Source organism: Elephas maximus, chromosome 7, assembly GCF_024166365.1.
Source record: "Elephas maximus indicus isolate mEleMax1 chromosome 7, mEleMax1 primary haplotype, whole genome shotgun sequence".
NCBI classification, from domain to species: domain Eukaryota; kingdom Metazoa; phylum Chordata; class Mammalia; order Proboscidea; family Elephantidae; genus Elephas; species Elephas maximus.
In genome coordinates this window covers 112322009-112344971 of record NC_064825.1, presented here as the reverse complement: position 1 = coordinate 112344971, position 22963 = coordinate 112322009, and the positions used below count along the sequence as shown (strand labels likewise).

Here is a 22963-nt window from a genome sequence, read left to right as displayed (position 1 = left end):
ACACATACTTTTGTGGTTATGACGGGGGGAGGGAGGGACGGTGGGAGAGGGTATTTTGCTGGTTACTTAGTAGATAAGAACTACTTTAGGTGAAAGCAAGGACAATACTCAATACATGGAAGGTCAGCTCAACTGGACTGGACCAAAAGCAAAGAAGTTTCCGGGATAAACTGAATGCTTCAAAGGTCAGCGGAGCAAGGGCGAGGGTTTGGGGACTATGGCTTAAGGGGACTTCTGAGTCAATTGACAAAGTAAATTCTATTATGAAAACATTCTGCATCCCACTTTGTAATGTGGTGTCTGGGGTCTTAAATGCTAGCAAGTGGCCATCTAAGATGCATCAATTGGTCTCAACCCACCTGGATCAAAGGAGAATGACGAACACCAAGGTCACATGACAACTATGAGCCCAAGAGACAGAAAGGGCCACATGAACCAGAGACTTACATCATCCTCAGACCAGAAGAACTAGTTGGTGCCCGGCCACAATCGATGACTGCCCTGACAGGGAGCACAACAGAGAACCCCTGAGGCAGCAGGAGATCAGTGGGATGCAGACCCCAAATTCTCATAAAAAGACCATACTTAATGGTCTGACCCTGACTAGAGGAATTCCGGCGGTCATGGTCCCCAAATCTTCTGTTGGCCCAGGACAGGAACCATTCCCAAAGACAACTCATCAGACACGGAAGGGACTGGACAGTTGGTAGGAGAGAGATGCTGATGAAGAGTGAGCTACTTGTATCAGGTGGACACTTGAGACTGTGTTAGCATCTCCTGTCTGGAGGGGGGATGGGAGGGTAGAGAGTGTTGGAAGTTGGCAAAATTGTCACGAAATGAGAGACTGGAACGGTTGACTCATTAAGGGGAGAGCAAGTGGGAGTACGGAGTAAGGTGTATATAAACTTATATGTGACAGACTCACTTGATTTGTAAACGTTCACTTGAAGCTCAATAAAAATTATTAATAATAAAAAGCAAGCAAACAGATGACATTAAACTGTAAAATTTTATATTTGTTAGTTTTATTTGTCAATTCTAAGTGGCATTCGACAAAATCAATTTACTGATATAAACCCTACCAGTATTTTATTCATCTCTTTAGCAAACTTAATTACGTAAATAATTTGAACGATAAATTTCTGTTATACGTATAAAGGAGGACACACCCATCCTTCAAAGCTGTGTCTACCTATGGAAAATGAAGTCAGAAGTTGAAGTAATTATCTGGTTGAGTCATGGAAATGCTTTCTATGGGGAAAACAGCTGGTTTACTGAGTGAGATAATAATAGCACAATCTGCAACACTTCTATGCCATAAGCAACGCTTTCACATTTTCAAAATTAGCCCTCATCGTAGTCTTAGGAGATGCTTAGGTAAGCAATGTACGAACTATTTTACAATAATGTTATGTAATTTTGAAACAAATATACCGTGAGGAGTTGCGCTTGATCGTATTGAGTCTCTTTGTTCAAATAATTGGTTAAGAATTAATAAAGTCTTAATTAATTAAAGAATTAATAAAGACTGGCTTATGTTGAACATGTTGATTCTATTCTTTACTTCCACGATTGTTGCCCTTTGTATGTGTATTTGATGTGTATGTGTATGGTAGGGCCATTACCTCCTGATTATAAATCATGTGGCGTTTCTTTTCCTTGAGTTGTCTAATTTCAGCATGAATAAATGAATCAGAAGATTTTAACCTTGAGAGGTGTGTGCAGACTGTAGAAAGGCCACCCTTGCCCTGAAGTTCTCCCAGAAAAGAAACATTCTCACTGCTTTCTTTATTGATCCAGTGGAATGCACGTTGGCTGTGGAGACAGAAAATCCCAGATCTACCTGTTTTTTACTTCTTGAACTCTCAAACAATAACTTAGCTAATACTAAAATAGGGATAATAAGACCTCATATGGACCGTATCCTAGACACTAGGCACTGAGCAATTGCTTTTTTCCTTGCATTATTTCACTCAGTCATCAGCAGAACACTTTGAAGTAGGTATTATTATTTTTGTCAGCTTCTGTTTACATCTTAAAATGATGACTAAAACAAATACAAGGCAAACCAAAACTTAATGCATCCTTAGTTTTGTTAAGCATAGAGTTAGGGAATTTTCTTTTGGTCTTTATTTTTGATAAGAAATGAATTAATTCATCTCAAAGGCCCAGTTCAGCTCAAATTTTTAAAGAAATATTTGGGGAAGTAAGCATGATTTCCAATTGCCCGTTAAAATGCTTGTTAGCTGTTCTTTTATTTGTAGGTAAGGCAGTCTCCTGAGAGAGATTCATTTCCCATGCAAGTCATCCTGGTTCCCATGCCATGTCAAGGGGAGGCATAACTAATACATTATAGCCCTCCTTTCCTCAGAGCTTGGATGTGCTTCAGAATTCTCCACAACATTTCACTCTCGGTAGCTACTCCTAACAAGTCAAAGCTGGCACCCACTTTAAAAACTATTTGTCATCCCTACCACATGTGAATGGTTCCCTTCCCCCTATTGAAACTCTGTTTTAAAGAGTTTAACCTCAGTTCTGACTGATGGCTCAAGAAATTTCTAATTTTATATTCTTAACAACAACAGAAGCACTTAAAATAATTTTGCTTCTGGATGCACCAATACTTTGATGACTACCCTAATATCATAAACTCATTTGAGACAAATATGTTTCTCATAATTTCAGATTCTACATGGTCACTGTGTTAGCTTCCACCTTTTCCTCTGAAATATGCAAAACAAAAGCTTTGTAACTGAGTTCATCCTCTTGGGTCTTTCATGGAATCCAAGTGTTCAGAAAATAGTATTTGTTGTATTTTTGTTATGCTACATTGCAACTCTTCGGGCAATTTGCTAGTTGTGGTGACCACTGTCAGCAGCCCGACGCTCCTGGGATCCCCCATGTACTTCTTTCTGGCCTTCCTGTCCTTCCTGGATGCCTGCTATTCCTCTGCGTTTGCACCAAAAATGATTGTGGACTCCCTGTATGAGAAGAAAACCATCTCCTTCAAGGGCTGTATGACTCAGGTCTTTGCTGAGCACTTCTTTGCTGGAGTGGAGGTGATTATACTCACCGCCATGGCCTATGACTGCTATGTGGCCATTTGCAAACCATTGCACTACCCCTCTATCATGAACTGGAGGCTCTGTGGTATCCTGATGGGGTTAGCCTGGACAGGGGGCTTCTTGCATTCTGTGATACAAATTCTCTTTACTTTCCAGCTGCACTTCTGTGGCCCCACTGTTATCGATCACTTCCTATGTGATTTGAACCCATTATTGAAGCTTGCCTGCACTGACACTCACATCCTTAGCCTTTTGGTGGTTGCCAATAGTGTTTATCTGCATCATAATCTTCTCCTTGTTGCTTATCTCCTATTGTGTCATCTTGCTCTCGCTAAGAACTCATAGCTCTGAAGGACGGCTGAAAGCTCTCTCCACCTGTGGAACTCACATTGCTGTCGTAGTTTTATTTTTTATTCCGTGTATAATTATGTATGCCCGACCTCCATCTGCTTTCTCCTTTGACAAGATGGTGGCCATAGTTTGCACTTTCATAACTCCCTTGCTCAATCCTTTGATTTATACTTTCAGGAATAAGGAAGTGAAAAATGCCATGAGGAAATTATGGACTAAGTTGCTGGGTTTCTGGTGAAAAATAAAACATTAAGCTTAAAAATTTAAATTTCAAGAGGAAAGAAATCAAAATGCACTTAACCAAATACTTTATAGGGGCTGGAACTTGTAAGGCAGAAAGTAATGTAATGCCACAGAAAGATACAAATGAGTAGGTCAGGAAATGCTATTACCACCCTCGGATCGCTTATATCTTGGAGTTGGCAGCTCAGTATCCTTATAGGTAATCTAAGGAGAATTGAATTTTATGTTTGTCTAGAATACGGTAATGAAAAGAAATCACTAGAAAAGAGGATTCAGATTATCTATTAAACTTTTTGCCATTGACACCATACTTTGAAAAGCCTTTATGGAAAGAAGAAAAAAAATCTTAGATATCAGGAATAGGAACTTCCTGAAACTATTTTAACTAAAAAAAAGTTTACTTTTAGGGTCCCGATTCCAGTCAAGCAGCTCTGGTGGTACAGTAGGTAAGCCCTTAGCTGCTGACATGAAGTGTGGTGGTTTGGAACCACCACCTGCTCTACAGCAGTAAGATGTGGCAGTCTCCTTTCCTTATAAAGATCAAAAATCTGGAAACCTTTTGAGTCCGAATTCAGGAGATGGGAATGTTTTTGTTTGTTTGTTTGTTTTTTTGTGGCTGCTGTTGTTTTTTAAGAAACATTGCTTCCTAGCTAAAAGACATTTCCCAGCATCGAATGTAGTTAGGTGTGACCATGTGAACAAATTATGGATAAAAAAATGTAAATGAAAGTGGTATATTAAATGGTAATTCTGTAAATGTGGAATTATGGTGGGAATTCAGGCAGCCATCTTGGACTTTGAGGATGTGTGTTAAGGTTAGTGGAAAAGCAAGACAGAAGGATCCTAAAACCCTAATGTTGTAGAGTTATAATAGCAGTCCCATACTACTTGGCTCAGACTTCCTATATGTAAGAGGTAAATAAATTTCCAACTTGTTTAAGTCACTGCTAAAAAAATAAAGTAATATCCGAATCCACATCATCTATTATAGTTATGAGCTATTCTGTTCATTAATGATGCTATATTCCATGTTCATTTGTTCTCACAAATTTCCTATAGTTCTATAATATAGGATCTCTGAATTAGTTCACATTAAATAGCCTTTACCCATTAAACATGTTATTTAACAGTTCAATGTCTGACTTTTTTTTTTTTTTTTTTTTGACACCCTGACATCTGAAACAAATCTTGGTCATACTATTTTGTTATGGAGACTTGTTTTTACTAATACTACCTGGTAAATTATATGATTACCTCTGTATTAGAATTTGAAAAATTCTCAACTGTTTATGATACTGAGATTTAGCAAAGTAGGAATTGAAAAAAAAATTTACTTCAATTTGAAGAAAGGTATCTGCTTAAAAAATTACTACAAGCATCAAACTTAATGGGAAGCATTGATGTACTTTCTCCCTATTTCAATGAAATAATTTAAATTATCAAAAGAGAATTTCCAGACTCCTGCAGCTATATCTATCAATCTGACAGCATCCATTCACTTATATGCTGCCTTTTAAGTGCTACTGTAAGTGACGTATCTGTAACCCGTACCAAAGACGACCAGCCTCTCTTCACTTTTACATGGGAACTCCTCTCCTCACTGCTTACACAAGGACCGTTGCCTAAGAATCTCTTCTAACTCTTAATTCATCCATGTTTCCTTCTCTACTGGAACAGTTACATCATCAAAGAAGCAATCCATTACGTCTCTCATTGTGAAAAGTATTTTTTTTGACTCTGCTTCCTTTGTTATCTATTACCCCATTTCATTCTCTGTCCTTGGAAGGAAAAATAAATGGGATCTCTAAAATGCCCAGCCCCATTTTCTCTCCTTCCAACCTCTTTAAACTCCCTTCAGTCACATGTAAATAACTAGAGCTATCTGAAAATCCTCTCTTCAAGATCACCACAGACCTCTGCATCATTACATTTAACAGCAGTTGTTCATTTCTCATCTTATTAAATCAAATAACATCATTTAACCCAGTTGCTCTATTCAGTCTTCATTTACATAATCTCTTACATGACCAAGGTTCCCAAATTAATATTTCCAGCCCAGGCTTCTTCTTTGAGGTTGAGATCTGGGCATCCAACTGCTTCCATGGTATTTCTATCTAAACGACAAGTTGGTTTCTTAAACCGAATAAATCCAAAGATGTATTTCTCGTTGTTCTGACCCAATCCCCAAAGAGACTCCACTCGCATCATCCTCCATCTCTACTGAGGGCTCATTTGGTTTGTTTTTCTCCTTGCCCACATCCACTCTATCAGGAAATGCTGTTAGCTTTAACCTATATCCGAAATTCAAAAACTTCTTATCATTTTTTAGAACTGTCACTTAATTCCAAGCCACCATCCTTTTTCACCTCGATTATTGCAAGTCCCTCTTACTTAGTCTCCCTGCTTTTACCTTTGTATACAATACCCCAGTTCTATCCTCAGCAAGACATTTACAGTTATCCTTTAAACTCATAAGTCAGATCATATCATGAATCTGCTTAACTGCAGTGCTGTTCAGGATAAAAGCTAAAACCTTACAATTGTTAAAGATCAGGCAGCAGTAATCTTGCTACCCTCCCACCTCTCTGAACTCTTCTCTCATGGCTGACTCCTCACTGATCCTCCAGTCCATGTGACCCTTTCTGTTCTGCTTGCTAACCAGGTACACTCTTGCCATAGGGCCTTCACATCCATGAGTTATTTCTTCTGTCTGAAATTCTTTTCCTCTCCTGAACTCTCTAAATGGCTTACAATCTCATTTTATATTCGATTTGAAGAACTGATATTTTACATGAAACTACCCTTGGACCTGGACAAGCAGAACCCTGTCCCTGCTTCCATGTTTTGGAGTGCCTGCTGTAAAATGTCCAACATTCTCCAGTGCCTGCAACTGAGAAGTCTGTAGTGCCTGCTGGGTATAGCACCCCAACTTGGACATGACTCTATGGACCCCTGACCATTTATAATTTTCATGCTGCTCTTCCATACTCTATCCCATCTGTGGAGTCAACCAGAATCCTCCAGGGGCTCTTATTCAGCCCCAATCAACTTATGACTGGTCCTCTGGCTGGGACCCCAGTTCCAGTTACATGGACTGGCATCCAAATGGTTTCAGCAGGCTGGATCTTTATTTTTTCCACAGGATTGCACTACTTTGGGTTATCAGAGTTTTGCTGAGGTGCTCAGTTCAAGGGACAGAAGTTCAGGGCTCTGGGATAAAAATAGTCCCCTGCTGATCCTTGGCCTTGGGCCCTTTGTGTGGGCCCTTATCAAGCTCTCATCTGTCCATGCTCTGACTGAGGATGTTGAGAGTGGAGGAAGACCTCCTTTACCCTGAGTGTCCATCTTCATGGTACCTAACAAGATCACCCAGTTTTTCCACAGAATCCAGGCCCTGTATCAGGCAGTTTTCTATGGATTTCTGTCCTTGAATCACAAGGAATATATTCATGTCAGGTAGTTCTTCTGGTCAGGGCAAACCTCTAAAATTTTGATAAAAAGAAAGCAACCCTTGTTCTTTTTTCCCATAGGTGCTTGATGTGAAGGTGCTTCTGGGCCTTAACTTTTCTGATGAATCACTTCAATTTTACATCTTTTGTGGGGTATGAACTTTTGTGCCATAGGAGTAGGTAGATTAAAATGTTTAAATACCGAATGGAGCAACGTATTATTTGGTTTGACCCCTTTCTGAAGCGGCCTGATGGGGGATCTCCAGGTTTTCCCTCAAACTTCAATCACAATGCTACATTTCATCAGAGCAAACTGATCTGTCATTCATTCTTTTCATATAACATGAGAAAAGAAGAAAATATTAAACAAACAAACGAACAAAACCCAGGTATTGTGGATTTGATTCTGACTCACGGGGGCCTCATGTGTGTCAGAGTAGAACTATGCTTCATAGGGTTTTCAAGTACTAATTTTTTGGAAGTAGATGGCCAGGACCTTGTTCTGAGGTGCCTCGAGGTAGACTTTTACATCCATCTTTTCAGTTAACAGGTGTGTGCATTAACGATTTTACCACCCAGGGACGGAAATCAGGCTTTTAGTTTTAAAGTCATGGAATATCAAGATCTGGTATGTAGAGAAAAAAAATAACATTTGGATTAATCTATATAGTTTTGCATAATTGCATATGAAATATGTTATTCCTTAATAGGCACTCATTGCTACCCCAGCCCAAAAATAGCACATGCTGTCCTCATGTACTGATGCTGTGCCTTATTCCAGAACTCAGCTCTTGCATTTAGTAAGAACATAGGCATTTCCATTCCAGCATACACATTGTTATATTCCTGAACAGAAAGGGAAGTGAAAACATCTTCACATAGAATCTCAGGAGTAGTTATAAAAGTAGGAGATTAAAAAAAAAAGTAAAACTTCGCAATTGATTTGAGATGTCGCAATGCTGCCAAAGCTTAAGTACTTCAAACCACGTAAAAGTGTTTGGATAATCACGCTGACTGAAATTTTTCACCCCCCCGGGGGCAACTGAGAGGCAGTTCTACAGGTTCATGTCCTCTCAGGGAAACCTCTTCAAATTTCAGTTGGAAATAAAGGAGGAGACCTTTGCTTCTCTGTGTTTTGTTCCATGACACCAAATTGGAAACAGCACTTGAGAAGCAGTGGGGAATATTCTCTGCCTTGTGTGCCTGTGAGACTTTCTCTCTCTCTTAGATGTAGAAATAAGACTTGGAAATGGCATTCACATTTTATCCAGCCACTGGACGGACTTTTCTCCACAAAGAATAGGAGATTGGCAACACCAGAATTTAAAAAAAAAAAAAAAAAAAAACGATATATGATGAGATTTATAATTCACATTTTTGCATTTTCAAAATTATGTAATCATTAATATAAATTAGGATCAATTAATTTACAGACAACTTGATTTTCTTTGTATAAAGAAGCTGCCTGAAGTGGAAGTGGACTCCTGTGTGTTTGACAGGTACTAAGGGATTACAAAGGTTATTTAAAAGTGCTATGCATTAAAAAAAAAAAAAAAAATTGGCATAACTACACTGTGACCAAATAAAATAATTTCCATTTTTAGAGTAATAAAAGAAAGAGTCAAAGAGTTTATCAGTAAAAGCACTTGTCAGCTCTGTTCATGGTAAAGGAGGAATTAAGTATAAGTACAAATGTTGACAATTCTTCTCTGTGTCAGTGGTCTGGGGGCTTGAATGTATTTATGTGTGTTGTGTTATCTGATTCTATCAATTGGCATTCTTATTAGCTCACTTTTCAGAAGTGGAAAACAAGGATTTGAAGTAAGTTGTTCCATGAGACATAACTAAATAGAAGAGCTTGGATTTGAACCCAAGCCTGCATGAGCCTGGAGTTCATGTTCTTACTTATTGCACTTCATTGTCTCCCTTACTTTTTTCCTAGGCTAAACTGACCACTGTTGAATCCTACATCTGTTGTAGAGTGATAACTTTCACTAAAGCCTTCTGCAAAAGAGTTCTTTTATTGTGACATATCAGAGAACAAAAAAGGGAAATTGGCTGCAAGTACTCAGGCTACAAACAAACCAAAATCCAAAGAAGGATAATCAATAAGTGCTTTTTATACAATTTTGACAGGTGCTGATTCATCATGAGTAATAGTGATTCTAGGGGTTCTTCACAGCCATTGGTATAATTGCCTAAAAGAAAATTACTTACAAACTATCTTTGGTTTAAGTAAATACAAAGAACTAAGATCATGATTGGGTGAACTTTTCTTGTTTATCTTTTCTAACAGTTTGGTCTGTTGGTTCAGGGGTCCAGGGTCTGTCATAGGATAATTGCTTTCTGTGATGTAAGCTACCTGTGATATTGGGTAGATCTATAACTCGCTTCCTGGGGTAAATTGTTACTTAGTTTTGGTAGGCACTTCCACAGTCCATCCAACAATTTAAAGCACTCAGTCCTACCCCTTTGATACAGTCTCTTAGTGTTTGAATCCCTATGGATCCTGAGAAATAAACTGACCTGTTGTGGTTTGGCCTTCTGTGGTTAGGTTAACCCTTTTTTCTATTGATAATCTTTATATTTTAAGATATGTTTGTTGACAGACCCAATGACCCTTTTGGGTTTGTTTTATGTTTTTTTGTTTGTTTGTTTCTGGGTAACAGCTTGCAGCTGGGCGTGTAGTTAACAGTGCTGGCACAATTTAGGATTGCCTAGGTCCCTGGGAACATAAGGAAAATGGTTGTTTAAATGCAAAGAAACAGATGACATTAACCTGTAAAATTGTATATTAATTAGTTTTATTTGTCAATTCTAAGTGGCATTCAACAAAATGAGTTTACTGATATAAGCCCCACAGGTATTTTATTCATCTCTTTAGCAAATATATAATTATGTAAATGATTTGAGTGATGAATTTCTATTATAGGTACAAACAAAGACACACTTATCCTTCAAAGCTGTGTCTACCTACGGAAAATGAAGTCAGAAGTTGAAATAATTATCTGGTTGAGTCATAGAAATGTTTTCTATGGGGAAAGCTGCTTTTTTATTGAGTGAGATAATAATGACCACAGCTTGCAACAACAGTTCTTTGCCATAAGCAACACTTTCATATTTTCAAACTTAGCCCTCATCAGAGTCTTGTGAGATGCTTTGGTAAGCAATGTATGAACTATTTTACAATAATGTTATATAATTTTGAAATGAATATACCTTGTGGAGTTGTACTTGATCATGTTAGGTCACATTATTTAAACAATTGGTTAAGAATAACTAAAGTCTTCAGACTGGCTTATGTTGAATATGTTGTTTCTATTCTTCACTTCCATGGTTGTTGCCCTTTGTATATGTATTCAATATGTACGTATATGGTAGGGCCATTACCTTCTGATTATAAATCATGTGGAGTTTCTTTTCCCTGAGGTGTCTAATTTCAGCATGAACAAATGAATCAGAAGGTTTTAACCTTGAGAGGTGTGTGGAGACTGTAGAAAGGCCATCCTTGCTCTGAAGTTCTCCCAGAAAAGAAACATTCTCATTGCTTGTTATTTATCCAGTGGAATGGACTTTGGATTTGGAGCCAGAAAATCCTAGATATACCTTTTGTTAATTTTTTGAATTAACCTCCCCAATTAGGGCTATTGGGGATAATAAAATCTAATATGGACTGTATCCTAGAAACTAGGCACTGAGCAATTGCTTTCCTTGCGTTATTTCACTTATTCATAAGCAGAACATTTTAAAGTAGGTATTATTATTTTTGTCAGTTTCAGTTTTCATTTTAAAATGATGAATTTAAAAAAAAAAACACTTAATATATGCTCATTTTCTTTAAGCATACTGTTAGGCACTTTTTCCATTGGACTTTATTTTTTATACGGAATGAAGTAATTCATCTTAAAGACCACATTCAGCTCAAACTTTTAAAGAAACATTTGGGGGAGTAGGCATGATTTCCAATAGTCTCTTAAAATGCATGTTATCTGTTCTTCTATTTGTAGGTAAGGCAGTCTCCTGGAGAGAGAGACATTTCCCATGCGAGTCATCCTGGTTCCCATGCCATGTCAATGGGAGGCATAACTAGTACGTTATAGTCCTTCTTTCCTCAGAGCTTGGATGTGCTTCAGGATCTTCCTCAACTTTTCACTCTAGGTAGCCACTCCTAACAAGTCAAAGCTGGCACCCACTTTAAAAACTATTTGTCATCCGTACCACATATGAATGTTTCCATTCCCACATATTGAAACTCTGACTGTTTTAAAGAGTTTAAAGAGTTTTAAAGAATTTAAGTTCTGGCTGATGGCTCAAGAAATTTCTAATTTTGTATTTTTAACAACCATGAAGCACTTAAAATAATTTTGGTAATGGATTCACCAATACTTTGAATACTCTGCTAATATCATAAACTCATTTGAAACAAACATCTTTCTCCTAATTTCAGATTCTACATGGTTACTATGGTAGCTTCCACCTTTTCCTCTGAAATATGCAAAACCAAAGCTTTGTAACTGAGTTCATCCTCTTGGGTCTTTCATGGAATCCAAGTGTTCAAAAAATAGAATTTGTTGTATTTTTGTTCTGCTACATGGCCACTGTTGGGGGCAATTTGCTAGTTGTAGTGACCATTGTCAGCAGCCCGGCACTCCTGGGATCCCCCATGTACTTCTTTCTGGCCTTCCTGTCCTTCCTGGATGCCTGCTATTCCTCTGCATTTGCACCAAAGATGATTGTGGACTCCCTCTATGAGAAGAAAACCATCTCCTTCAAGGGCTGTATGACCCAGCTCTTTGCTGAGCACTTCTTTGCTGGAATGGAGGTGATTATCCTCACCGCCATGGCCTATGACCGCTATGTGGCCATTTGCAAACCATTGCACTACCCCTCTATTATGAACTGGAGGCTCTGTGGCATTCTAATGGGGTTAGCCTGGACAGGGGGCTTCTTGCATTCTGTGATACAAATTGTCTTTACTTTTCAGCTGCCCTTCTGTGGCCCCAATGTTATCGATCACTTCCTATGTGATTTGTACCCATTATTGAAGCTTGCCTGCACTGACACTCACATCCTTGGCCTTTTTGTGGTTGCCAATAGTGGGTTTATTTGCATCATAATCTTCTTCTTGTTGCTCATCTCCTATTTTGTCATCTTGCTCTCACTAAGAACTCATAGCTCTGAAGGACGGCTGAAAGCTCTCTCCACCTGTGGATCTCACATTGCTGTAGTGATTTTATTCTTTGTCCCATGCATAATTGTGTATGCCCGACCTCCATCTGCTTTCTCCTTCGACAAGATGGTGGCCATAGTTTACACCTTCATAAGTCCCTTGCTCAATCCTTTGATTTATACTTTCAGGAATAAGGAAGTGAAAAATGCCATGAGGAAATTGTGGACCAGATGGGTGGTGGTTTCTGATGAAAAATAAAACATTAAACTTAAAAATTTAAATTTCAAGAGGAAAGAAATCAAAATGTGCTTAACCAAATACTTTATAGGGGCTGGAACTTGTAAGGCAGAAAGTTATGTAATGCCACAGAAAATTCTAATGGGTAGGTCAGGAAATGCTATTACCACCCTCGAATCACTGATATCTTGGATTTGGCAGCTCAATATCCTTATAGGTAATCTAAGGAGAATTGAATTTTATGTTTGTTTATAATATAGTAATGAAAAGAAATCACTAAAAAAGAGGATTCAGATTATCTATTAAACTTTTTGCCATTGACACCATAGTTTGAAAAACCTTTATGGAAAGAAGAAGAAAAATCTTAGATATCAGGAATAGGAACTTCCTGAAACTATTTTAACTGAAAAAAAGTTTACTTTTAGGGTCCTGATCCCAGTCAAGCAGCTCTGGTGGTACAGTAGGTAAGCCCTTAGCTGCTGACATGAAGTGTGGTGGTTTGAAACCACCACCTGCTCTACAGCAGAAAGATGTGGCAGTCTGCTTTCCTTATAAAGATCAAAAATCTGGAGACCTTTTGAGTCCTAATTGAGGAGATGGCAATGTTTCTTTTTGTTGTTGGTGTTGCTGCTGTTGTTTTTTAAGAAACAGTGCTTCCTAGCTAAAAGATATTTCTGAGCGTCCAGCATAGTTAGGTGTGATCATGCAAACAAATTACGGCGAATAAAATGTAAATGAAAGTGGTATATTAAATGGTAATTCTGTAAATGTGGAATTGTGGTGGGAATTCAGGCAGCCATCTTGGACTTTGAGGATGTGTGTTAAGGTTAGTGGAAAAGCAAGAGAGAAGGGTCCTAAAACCCTAATGTTGTAGAGTTGTAATAGCAGCCCCATATTACTTGGCTCAGGCTTCCTATATGTAAGAGATAAATAAATTTCCAACTTGTTTAAGTCACTACTAAAAAAATAAAGTAATATCAGAATCTACATCATCTGTTACATTTATGAGCTGTTCTGTTCACTAATGCTGTAATATTTCCTGTTAATTTGTTTCCACAATTTCTTATAGTTCTATAAGATCCCTAAATTAGTTCACACTAGCCTTTATTTACCCATTAAACATATTATTCAACAGCTTAATGTCCGGCTTTTTTTTTTTTTTTTTGACACTCTGACATCTGAAACAAATCTTGGTTATAAAGATTTGTAAACAAGTTGGAAATTTATTTGTTACTAACTGGTAAATTATATGATTACCTCTGTATTAGAATTTAAAAAATTCTCAACTGTTCATGATTCTGAGGTTTTGCAAAGCAGGAATTGAAGGATACTTCAATTTGAAGAAAAGTATGTGCTTAAAAAATTACCACAAGCGTCAGACTTAATGGGAACCCTTAATGCACTGCCTTCCTTTTTCACCAAAATAATTTAAAACATCAAAAGAGAATTTCCAGAGTCCTACAAGTATATCTATCAATCTGCCAGCATCCATTCGCTTATATGCTGCCTTCGAACTCCTACTGTAAATGAAGTATCTGTGACCCTTACCAAAGACAACCAGTCTCTCTTTACTTTTGCATGGTACCTCATCTCCTCATTGCTTACACAAGGACACTTGGCTAAGAATCTCTTCTGACTCTTATTTCATCCATGTTTCCTTCTCTACTGGATCAGTTACATCATCAAAGAAGCAATCTGTTACCTCTCTCATCGTTAAAAATATTTTTTTGACTCTACTTCCTTTATATCTAATACCCCATTTCATTCTCTCTTCTTTGCAGCAAAACTAAGGGATCTCTATAATGCCCAACCCCCATTTCTCTTTTAACTCCTTTCAGCCAGATGTCAGTAATTAAAATTATTTGAAAATCCTCTCTTCAAGGTCACCACAGACCTCCGCCTTGTTGAATTTAACAGCAGTTTTTCATTTCTCATCTTATTAAATCCATTAACATCATTTAACCCAGTTGATCCATTCCCTCTTCCTTTAAATAATCTCTTTACATGACCAAGGTTCCCAAATTAGTATCTCCAGTCCAGACTTCTTCCTTGAGGTTGAGATCTGGACATCCAACTGCTTCCATGATATTTCCATCTAAATGACAAGTTGGCTTCTTAAACTGAATAAATCCAAAGCTGTATTTCTGGTTGTTCTGACCCAATCCCCAAACAGACTCCACTTACTTCATCCTCCATCTCTACTGATGCCTCATTTGGTTCATTTGTTTTTCTCATTGCCCACATCCACTCTATCAGGAAATCCTGTCAGCTTTAACCTACATCTCAAATTCAAGAACTTCTTTTCATTTTGAGAGTTGTCACTTAATTCCAAGCCACCATCCTCTTTCACCTCGATTATTGCAAGTCCCTCTTACTTAGTCTCCCTGCAATACCTTGTATACTTATCTCCAATTCTATCCTTAGCAAGGAAGTTAGAGTTATCTTTTAAACACATAAGTCAGATTATCTCATGACTCTGCTCAACTGCACTGGTGCTCAGGATAAAAGCTAAAACCTTACAACTGCTAAAGATCAGGCAGCAGTAATCTTGCTACCCTCCCATCTCTCTGAACTGCTCCCTCATGGCTGATCCCTCACTGATTCTCCAGTCCATGTGGTCCCTTTCCATTCCACTTACAGACCAGGTATGCTCTTGCCACAGCGCCTTTACATCCATAGGCTATTCTTTCTGTCTGGAACACTTTTCCTTCCCCTGAAATCCCTAAATGGCTAACACTCTCATTTTATGTTCATAGATTTGAAGAGCCAATTTTTTTCATAAAACTCTGTTTGGACCTGGACAAGCAGAACCCTGTCCCTGCTTCCATGCTGTAGAGTGCCTACTGCAAAATGTCCAACATTCTCCAGTGCCTGCAACTGAGAAGTCTGTAGTGCCTGCTGGGTATAACATCCCAACATGGACATGACTGTATGGACTCCTGACTCTTTCTACTTTTTATGTTGCTCTTCCATATTCTATCGCATCCATGGAGTCAACCAGAACCCTCAAGGAGCTCTTAATCAGCCCCAATCAAGTTATGACTTGTCCTGTGGCTGGGACCCCAGTTCCAGTTACATGGTCTGGCATCCAAATGGCTTCAGCAGGCTGGATCTTTATTAATTTGTTTATTTTTCCCACAGGATTGCACTACATTGGGTTGCCAGAGTGGTGCTGACCTGTTCAGTTCAGGGGACACAAGTTCAGCACTCTGAGATAAAAATAGTCCCCTGCTGATCCTTGGCCTTGGGCCACATGTGTGGGCCCTTATCAAGCTCTCACCTGTCCTTGCTCTGACTGAGGGTGTTGAGAGTGGACCAAGACATCCTTGACCCTCAGCGTCCGTCTCGATGGTACCTAATGACATCACCCATTCTTTCCACAAGCTTCAGGCCATGTGTCCTGCAGTTCTCTGGGATTTCTGTCCTTGGATCACAAGGAATGTAGTCTATGTCAGCCAGTTCTTCTGGCCAGGGCAAACCTCTAAAATTTTAATAAAAAGAAAAAAACCCTTGTTTTTTGTTCCCATAGGTGCTTGATGTGAAGGTGCTTCTGGGCCTTAACTTTTCTGATGAATCATTTCAATTTTACATCTTTTGTGGGGTATGAATTGCCATAGAAGTAGGTAGAGTAAAATGTTTAAATACTGAATGGAGCAACAAAGTGTTTGGTTTGGCCCCTTTCTGAGGCGGCCTGATGGGGATCTCCAGGTTTTCCCTCAAACTTCAATCACAATGCTACACATCATCAGAGAAACCTGATCTGTCATTCATTTTTTTCATATAACATGAGAAGAGAAGAAAATATTCAACAAACAGTTGAACAAAACCCAGGTACTATTGATTTGATTCTGACTCACGGGGACCTCATGTGTGTCAGATTAGAACTAGGCTTCATGGGGTTTTCAGGTACTAAGTTTTTGGAAGTAGATGGCCAGGACCTTGTTCTGAGGTGCCTCGAGGTGGACATTAACATCCATCTTTTTGGTTAACAGGTGTGTGCATTAACGATTTGTACCACCCAGGGACAGAAATCAGGCTTTTAGTTTTAAAGTTATGGAATATCAAGATCAGGTATGTAGAGAGAGAGAGAAAAAAAAATTGGATTAATCTACATATTTTTGCATATTTATATATGAAATATGTTATTCCTTAATAAGCACTCACTGCCACCCCAGCCCAAGAACAGCACATGCTGTCCCCATGGATTGATGCTGTGCCTTAACCCAGAACTCAGCTCTTGCATTTTGTAAGAACATAGGCATTTCCACCCCAGCATACACATTGTTATATTCCTGTACATAAAGGGAAGTGAAAGCATCTTCACATAGAATCTCAGGAGTAGGTATAAAAGAAGGAGATTAAAAAAAAAAAAGAACCTAATTGATTTGGGACATAGAAATTTGCCAATGCTTAAGTACTTCAAACTACAATAACTGTCTTTGAGAATCATGCTGATGGAAAATTTTCAAACCCCGGGGGGCAACTGAGAGGCAGTTCTACAGGTTCACATCCTCTCACGGAAACGTCTTTAAATTCCAGTTGGAAATAAAGGGCAAATCTTTTCCTTCTCTATTTTTTTGTTCCATGACATCAAGTTGGAAACAGCACTTGAGAAGCAGTGGGGAACATTCTCTACCTTGTGTGTCTGTGAGACTTTCTTTCTTAGATGTATAGATGTAGAAATAAGACTTGAAAATGGCATTCACATTTTATCCAGCCATTGAATGGACTTTTCTCCATAAAGAATAGGAGACTACCATGACCAGAATTTTCAAGAAGAACACGATATACGGTGATATTTATAGTTCACATTTTTGCATTTTCAGAATTATTTAATCGTTAATATAAATTAGCATCAATTAATTTACAGACAACTTGATTTTCTTTGTATAAAGAAGCTGCCTGAAGTAGAAGTGGACTCATGTGGGTTTGACAGCTACTAAGGGATTACAAAGCTCATTTAAAGCTGCTATGCATTAAAAAAAAATTGGCATACCTACACTGTGACCAAATAAAATAATTTCCTTTTTTAAAATAATAAAAGAAAGAGTCAAAGAGCTTATCAGTAAAAGCACTTGTCAGCCCTGTTCATGGTAGAGGGGGAGTTAAGTATAAGTAAAAATGTTGACAATTCTCTGTGTCAGTGGTCTGGGGGCTTGATCTCCTGTTGAATGTATTCATGTGGATTGTGTTATCTGAGTCTCTCAATAGACATTCTTAGTATACTCGCTTTTCAGTAACGGAAACCAAGGATTTGAAGTAACTTGTTCCATAAGACATAACTAAATAGAAGAGCTTGGATTTGAACCCAAGCCTGTATGAGTCTGGAGTTGATGTTCTTACATATTTCACTTCATTGTCTCTCTTACTTTTGCCCTAGGCTAAACTGACCACTGTTGGATCCCATATCTGTTGTGGAGTAACAACTTTCACGAAAGCCTTCTGCAACAGACTTTTTTTATTGTGACATCAGAAAACAAAAATCAGAAACTGGCTGTAAGCACTTAGGCTACAAACAAACCAAAATCCAAAGAAGGATAATCAGTAAGTGCTTTTTATACAATTTTGACAGGTGCTGATTCATTAAGAGTAAGGGTGTTTCAACGGGCTCCTTACAATCCTTGGAATAATTATCTATGAGTGATTTACAGACTATCACTGGTTAACGTAAAGACAAAGAACTAAGATCATGATTGGGAGACTTTTTCTTGTTTCGCTTTTCTAACAGTTTGGTCTGCTGGCTCAGGGGTCCTGGGTCTGTCATAGGATAATTGCTTTCTGTGATGTAAGCTACCTGTGATATTGGGTAGATCTATAACTCGCTTCCTGGGGTAAATTTTTACTTAGTTTTGGTAGGCACTTCCACAGTCCATTGAACCAGTTAGAGCACTCAGTCCTACACATTTGATATAGTTTCTAAGTGTTTGAAGACCTATGGATCCTGAGAACCAATTTGGCTTGTTGTTGTTATAGCCTTCTGTGTTTAAGTTAATCCTTTATTATACTGATTCTCTTTATATTTTAATATATGGTTGTTGGCTGACCCATAGACCCTTTTGGGTTTGTTCTATGTTTTTTTGTTTGTTTGTTTCTGGGTAATGGCTTGCAGCTGGATATGGAGTTAACATTGCTGACACAATTTAGGATTGCCTAGCTCCCTGGGAATATAAGGAAAATGCTTGTTTAAAAGCAAAGAGATGACATTAACATGTAAAATTGTATATTCATTAGTTTTATTTGTCAATTCTAAGTGGCATTTAACAAAATCAGTTTACCGATATAAGTCCCACAAGTATTTTATTCATCTCTTTAGCAAACATGTAATTATGTAAGTGATTTGAGTGATAAATTTCTTTTATAGATACAAACGAGGACACGTTTATCCTTCAACGCTGTGTCTACCTATAGTAAATGAAGTCAAAAGCTGAAGTACTTATCTGGTTGAGTCATGGAAATGCTTTCTATGGGGAAAGCAGCTGGTTTATTGAGTGAGATAATAATAACCACAATCTGCAACAGCTCTTTGACATAAGGAACACGTTCACATTTTTAAAATTGGCCCTCATCATAGTCTTATGAGATGTTTAGGGAAGCAATGTATGAACTATTTTTTAATAGTGTTATGTAATTATAAAATGAATATACCTCGAGGAGTTGCACTTGATCGTATTGAGTCACACTGTTTTAATAATTGGTTAAGAATTAATGAAGTCTTAAGACTGGCTTATGTTGAACATGTTGATTCTATTCTTTACTTCCACGGTTGTTGCCCTTTGTATGTGTATTTGATGTGTATGTGTATGGTAGGGCCATTACCTCCTGATTATAAATCATGTGGCGTTTCTTTTCCTTGAGTTGTCTAATTTCAGCATGAACAAATGAATCAGAAGATTTTAACCTTGAGAGGTGTGTGCAGACTGTAGAAAGGCCACCCTTGCCCTGAAATTCTCCCAGAAAAGAAACATTCTCACTGCTTTCTTTATTGGTCCAGTGGAATGCACGTTGGCTGTGGAGACAGAAAATCCCAGATCTACCTGTTTTTTACTTCTTGAACTCTCAAACAATAACTTAGCTAATACTAAAATAGGGATAATAAGACCTCATATGGACCGTATCCTAGACACTAGGCACTGAGCAATTGCTTTTTTCCTTGCATTATTTCACTCAGTCATCAGCAGAACACTTTGAAGTAGGTATTATTATTTTTGTCAGCTTCTGTTTACATCTTAAAATGATGACTAAAACAAATACTAGGCAAACCAAAACTTAATGCATCCTTAGTTTTGTTAAGCATAGAGTTAGGGAATTTTCTTTTGGTCTTTATTTTTGATAAGAAATGAATTAATTCATCTCAAAGGCCCAGTTCAGCTCAAATTTTTAAAGAAATATTTGGGGAAGTAAGCATGATTTCCAATTGCCCGTTAAAATGCTTGTTAGCTGTTCTTTTATTTGTAGGTAAGGCTGTCTCCTGAGAGAGATTCATTTCCCATGCAAGTCATCCTGGTTCCCATGCCATGTCAAGGGGAGGCATAACTAATACATTATAGTCCTTCTTTCCTCAGAGCTTGGATGTGCTTCAGGATCCCCCTCAACATTTCACTCTAGGTGGCCACACCTAACAAGTCAAAGCTGGCACCCACTTTAAAAACTATTTGTCATCCCTACCACATGTGAATGTTTCCCTTCCCACATATTGCAACTCTGACTGTTTTAAAGAGTTTAATCTCAGTTCTGGCTGATGGCTCAAGAAATTTCTAATTTTGTGTTCTTAAGAACAACAGAAAGACTTAAAATAATTTTGCTTCTGGATGCACCAATAATTTTGATGACTGCACGAATAAAATACACTGGTTTAAGACAAATATATTTCTCCTAATTTCAGATTCTACATGGTCACTGTGTTAGCTTCCACCTTTTCCACGGAAATATACAAAATGAAAGCTTTGTAACTGAGTTTGTCCTCTTGGGTTTTCATGAAATCCAAGTGTTCAAAAAATAGGATTTGTTGTATTTTTGTTCTGCTACATGGCAACTGTTGGGGGCAATTTGCTAGCTGTGGTGACAATTGTCAGCAGCTCGGCACTCCTGGGATCCCCGATGTACTTCTTTCTGGCCTTCCTGTCCTTCCTGCTATTCCTCTGCATTTGCACCAAAGATGATTGTGGATTCCCTCTATGAGAAGAAAACCATCTCCTTCAAGAGCTGTATGACTCAGGTCTTTGCTGAGCACTTCTTTGCTGGAGTGGAGGTGATTATCCTCACCGCCATGGCCTATGACTGCTATGTGGCCATTTGCAAGCCATCGCACTACCCCTCTATCATGAACTGGAGGCTCTGTGGTATCCTGATGGGGTTAGCCTGGACAGGGGGCTTCTTGCATTCTGTGATACAAATTGTCTTTACTTGCCAGCTGCCCTTCTGTGACCGCAAGGTTATCGATCACTTCCTATGTGATTTGAACCCATTATTGAAGCTTACCTGCACTGACACTCACATCCTTGGCCTTTTGGTGGTTGCCAATAGTGGGTTTATCTGCATTATAATCTTCTCCTTGTTACTCATCTCCTATTTTGTCATCTTGCTCTCACTAAGAACTCATAACTCTGAAGGATGGCGGAAAGCTCTCTCCACCTGTGGATCTCACATTGCTGTCGTGGTTTTGTTTTTTGTCCCATGCATAATTATCTATGCCCGACGTCCATCTGCTTTCTCTTTCGACAAGATGGTGGTCATAGTTTATACCATTGTAACTCCCTTGCTCAATCCTTTGATTTATACTTTCAGGAATGAGGAAGTGAAATGTGCCATGATGAAATTATTGACCAGATTGCTGGGTTTCAGATGAAAAATAAAATATTAAAATTAAAAGTTAAATTTCAAGAGGAAAGAATTCAAAGTGGGCTTAACAAAATACATTATAGGGGCTGGAACTTGTAAGGTAGAGAAAGTAATGTAATGCCACAGAAAAATACTGACAGGTAGGTTAGGAAATGCTATTACTACCCTCGGATCACTCATATCTTAGAATTGGCAGCTAAGTATCCTGTAAGGATTACCTATAAGGTAATTTAAGGAGAGTTGAATTTTATGTTTGTTTAGAATAGAGTAATGAAAAGAAATCACTAAGAAAGAGGAATCTGATTATCTACTAAACTTCTTGCCAAGCACACCATAGTTTGAATAACCCTTAAGGAAAGTAGAAAAAAAACCTTAGATATCAGGAATAGGAACTTCTTGAAATTATGTTAACTGAAAAAAAAGTTCACTTTTAGGGTCCTGATCCCAGTTAAGCAGCTCTGGTGGCACACAAGGTAAGCCCTCAGCTGCTGACATAAAGTGTGGTGGTTCAAAACCACCACCTACTCTACATCAGAAAGATGTGGCATCTGCTTTCCCTATAAATATCACACATCTGGAAACCTTTCGAGTCCCAATTCAGGGGTTGGCAATGGTTTTTGTGGTTGTTTGTTGCTGTTGTTTTTTTAAGAAACATAGCTTCCTAGCTAAAAGAGATTTCCCAGCATCCAATGTAGTTATGTGTGATCATGCAAACAAATTATGGCAAATAAAAAGTAAATGAAAGTGTACCCAAAACCCAAAAGTGGTGTATTAAATGGTAATTCTGTAAATGTGGAATTGTAGTGGGAATTCAGGCACCCATCTTGTACTATGAGGATGTGTGTTAATGTCGGTGCAAAAGCAAGACTGAAGGATCCTAAAATGCTAATGTTGTAGAGTTGTAATAGCAGCCCCATACTACTTGGCTCAGACTTCCTATATGTAAGAGGTAAATAAATTTCCAACTTGTTTAAGTCACTGCTCAAAAAATAAAGTATTATCAAAATCTACATCATCTATTACATTTATGAGCTGTTCTGTTCATTAATGATGCAATATTCCATGTTCATTTGTTCTCACAAATTTCTTATAGTTCTATAGGATCCCCGAATTAGTTCACATTAAATAGCCATTACCCATTAAATATGTTATTTAACAGCTCAATGTCTGACTTTTTTTTCTTTTTTTTTTGACACCCTGACATCTGAAACGAATCTTGGTCATACTGTTTTGTTATGGAGACTTGTTGTTACTAATACTATCTGGTAAATTATATCATTACCTATGTATTAGAATTTGAAAAATTCTCAACTTTTTATGATACTGAGGTTTAGCAAAGCAGGAATTGAAGGATACTTCAATTTGAAGAAAGGTATCTGCTTAAAAAATTACCACAAGCGTCAAACTTAATGGGAAGCATTGATAAAAAAAAAAAAAAAAAGATATACTTCCTTCTTATTTCAATGAAATAATTTAAATTGTCAAAAGAGTATTTCCAGACTCCTACAACTATATCTTTCAATCTGACAGCATCCATTCACTCATATGCTGCTTTCTAACTGCTGCCGTAAATGAAGTATCTGTGACCCTTACCAAAGGTAACCAGTCTC

The 22963-nt window shown here is 38.0% G+C and overlaps 1 protein-coding gene and 2 pseudogenes across 1 annotated transcript; all 3 read left to right on the top strand.

Annotated features, from left to right (window-relative positions):
• The first annotated feature begins 2730 nt into the window (after positions 1 to 2730).
• LOC126080382 (olfactory receptor 4C15-like) lies at positions 2731 to 3654 on the top strand (annotated as a pseudogene).
• Positions 3655 to 11600: 7946 nt separating this feature from the next.
• LOC126080716 (olfactory receptor 4C15-like) lies at positions 11601 to 12536 on the top strand. Its single transcript, XM_049891894.1, has one exon. It carries the CDS (start codon positions 11601 to 11603, stop codon positions 12534 to 12536), a length of 936 nt encoding a protein of 311 aa, XP_049747851.1.
• A 4032-nt stretch (positions 12537 to 16568) lies between these two features.
• On the top strand, positions 16569 to 22622 carry LOC126080381 (olfactory receptor 4C15-like; annotated as a pseudogene).
• The last annotated feature ends 341 nt before the right edge of the window (positions 22623 to 22963 follow it).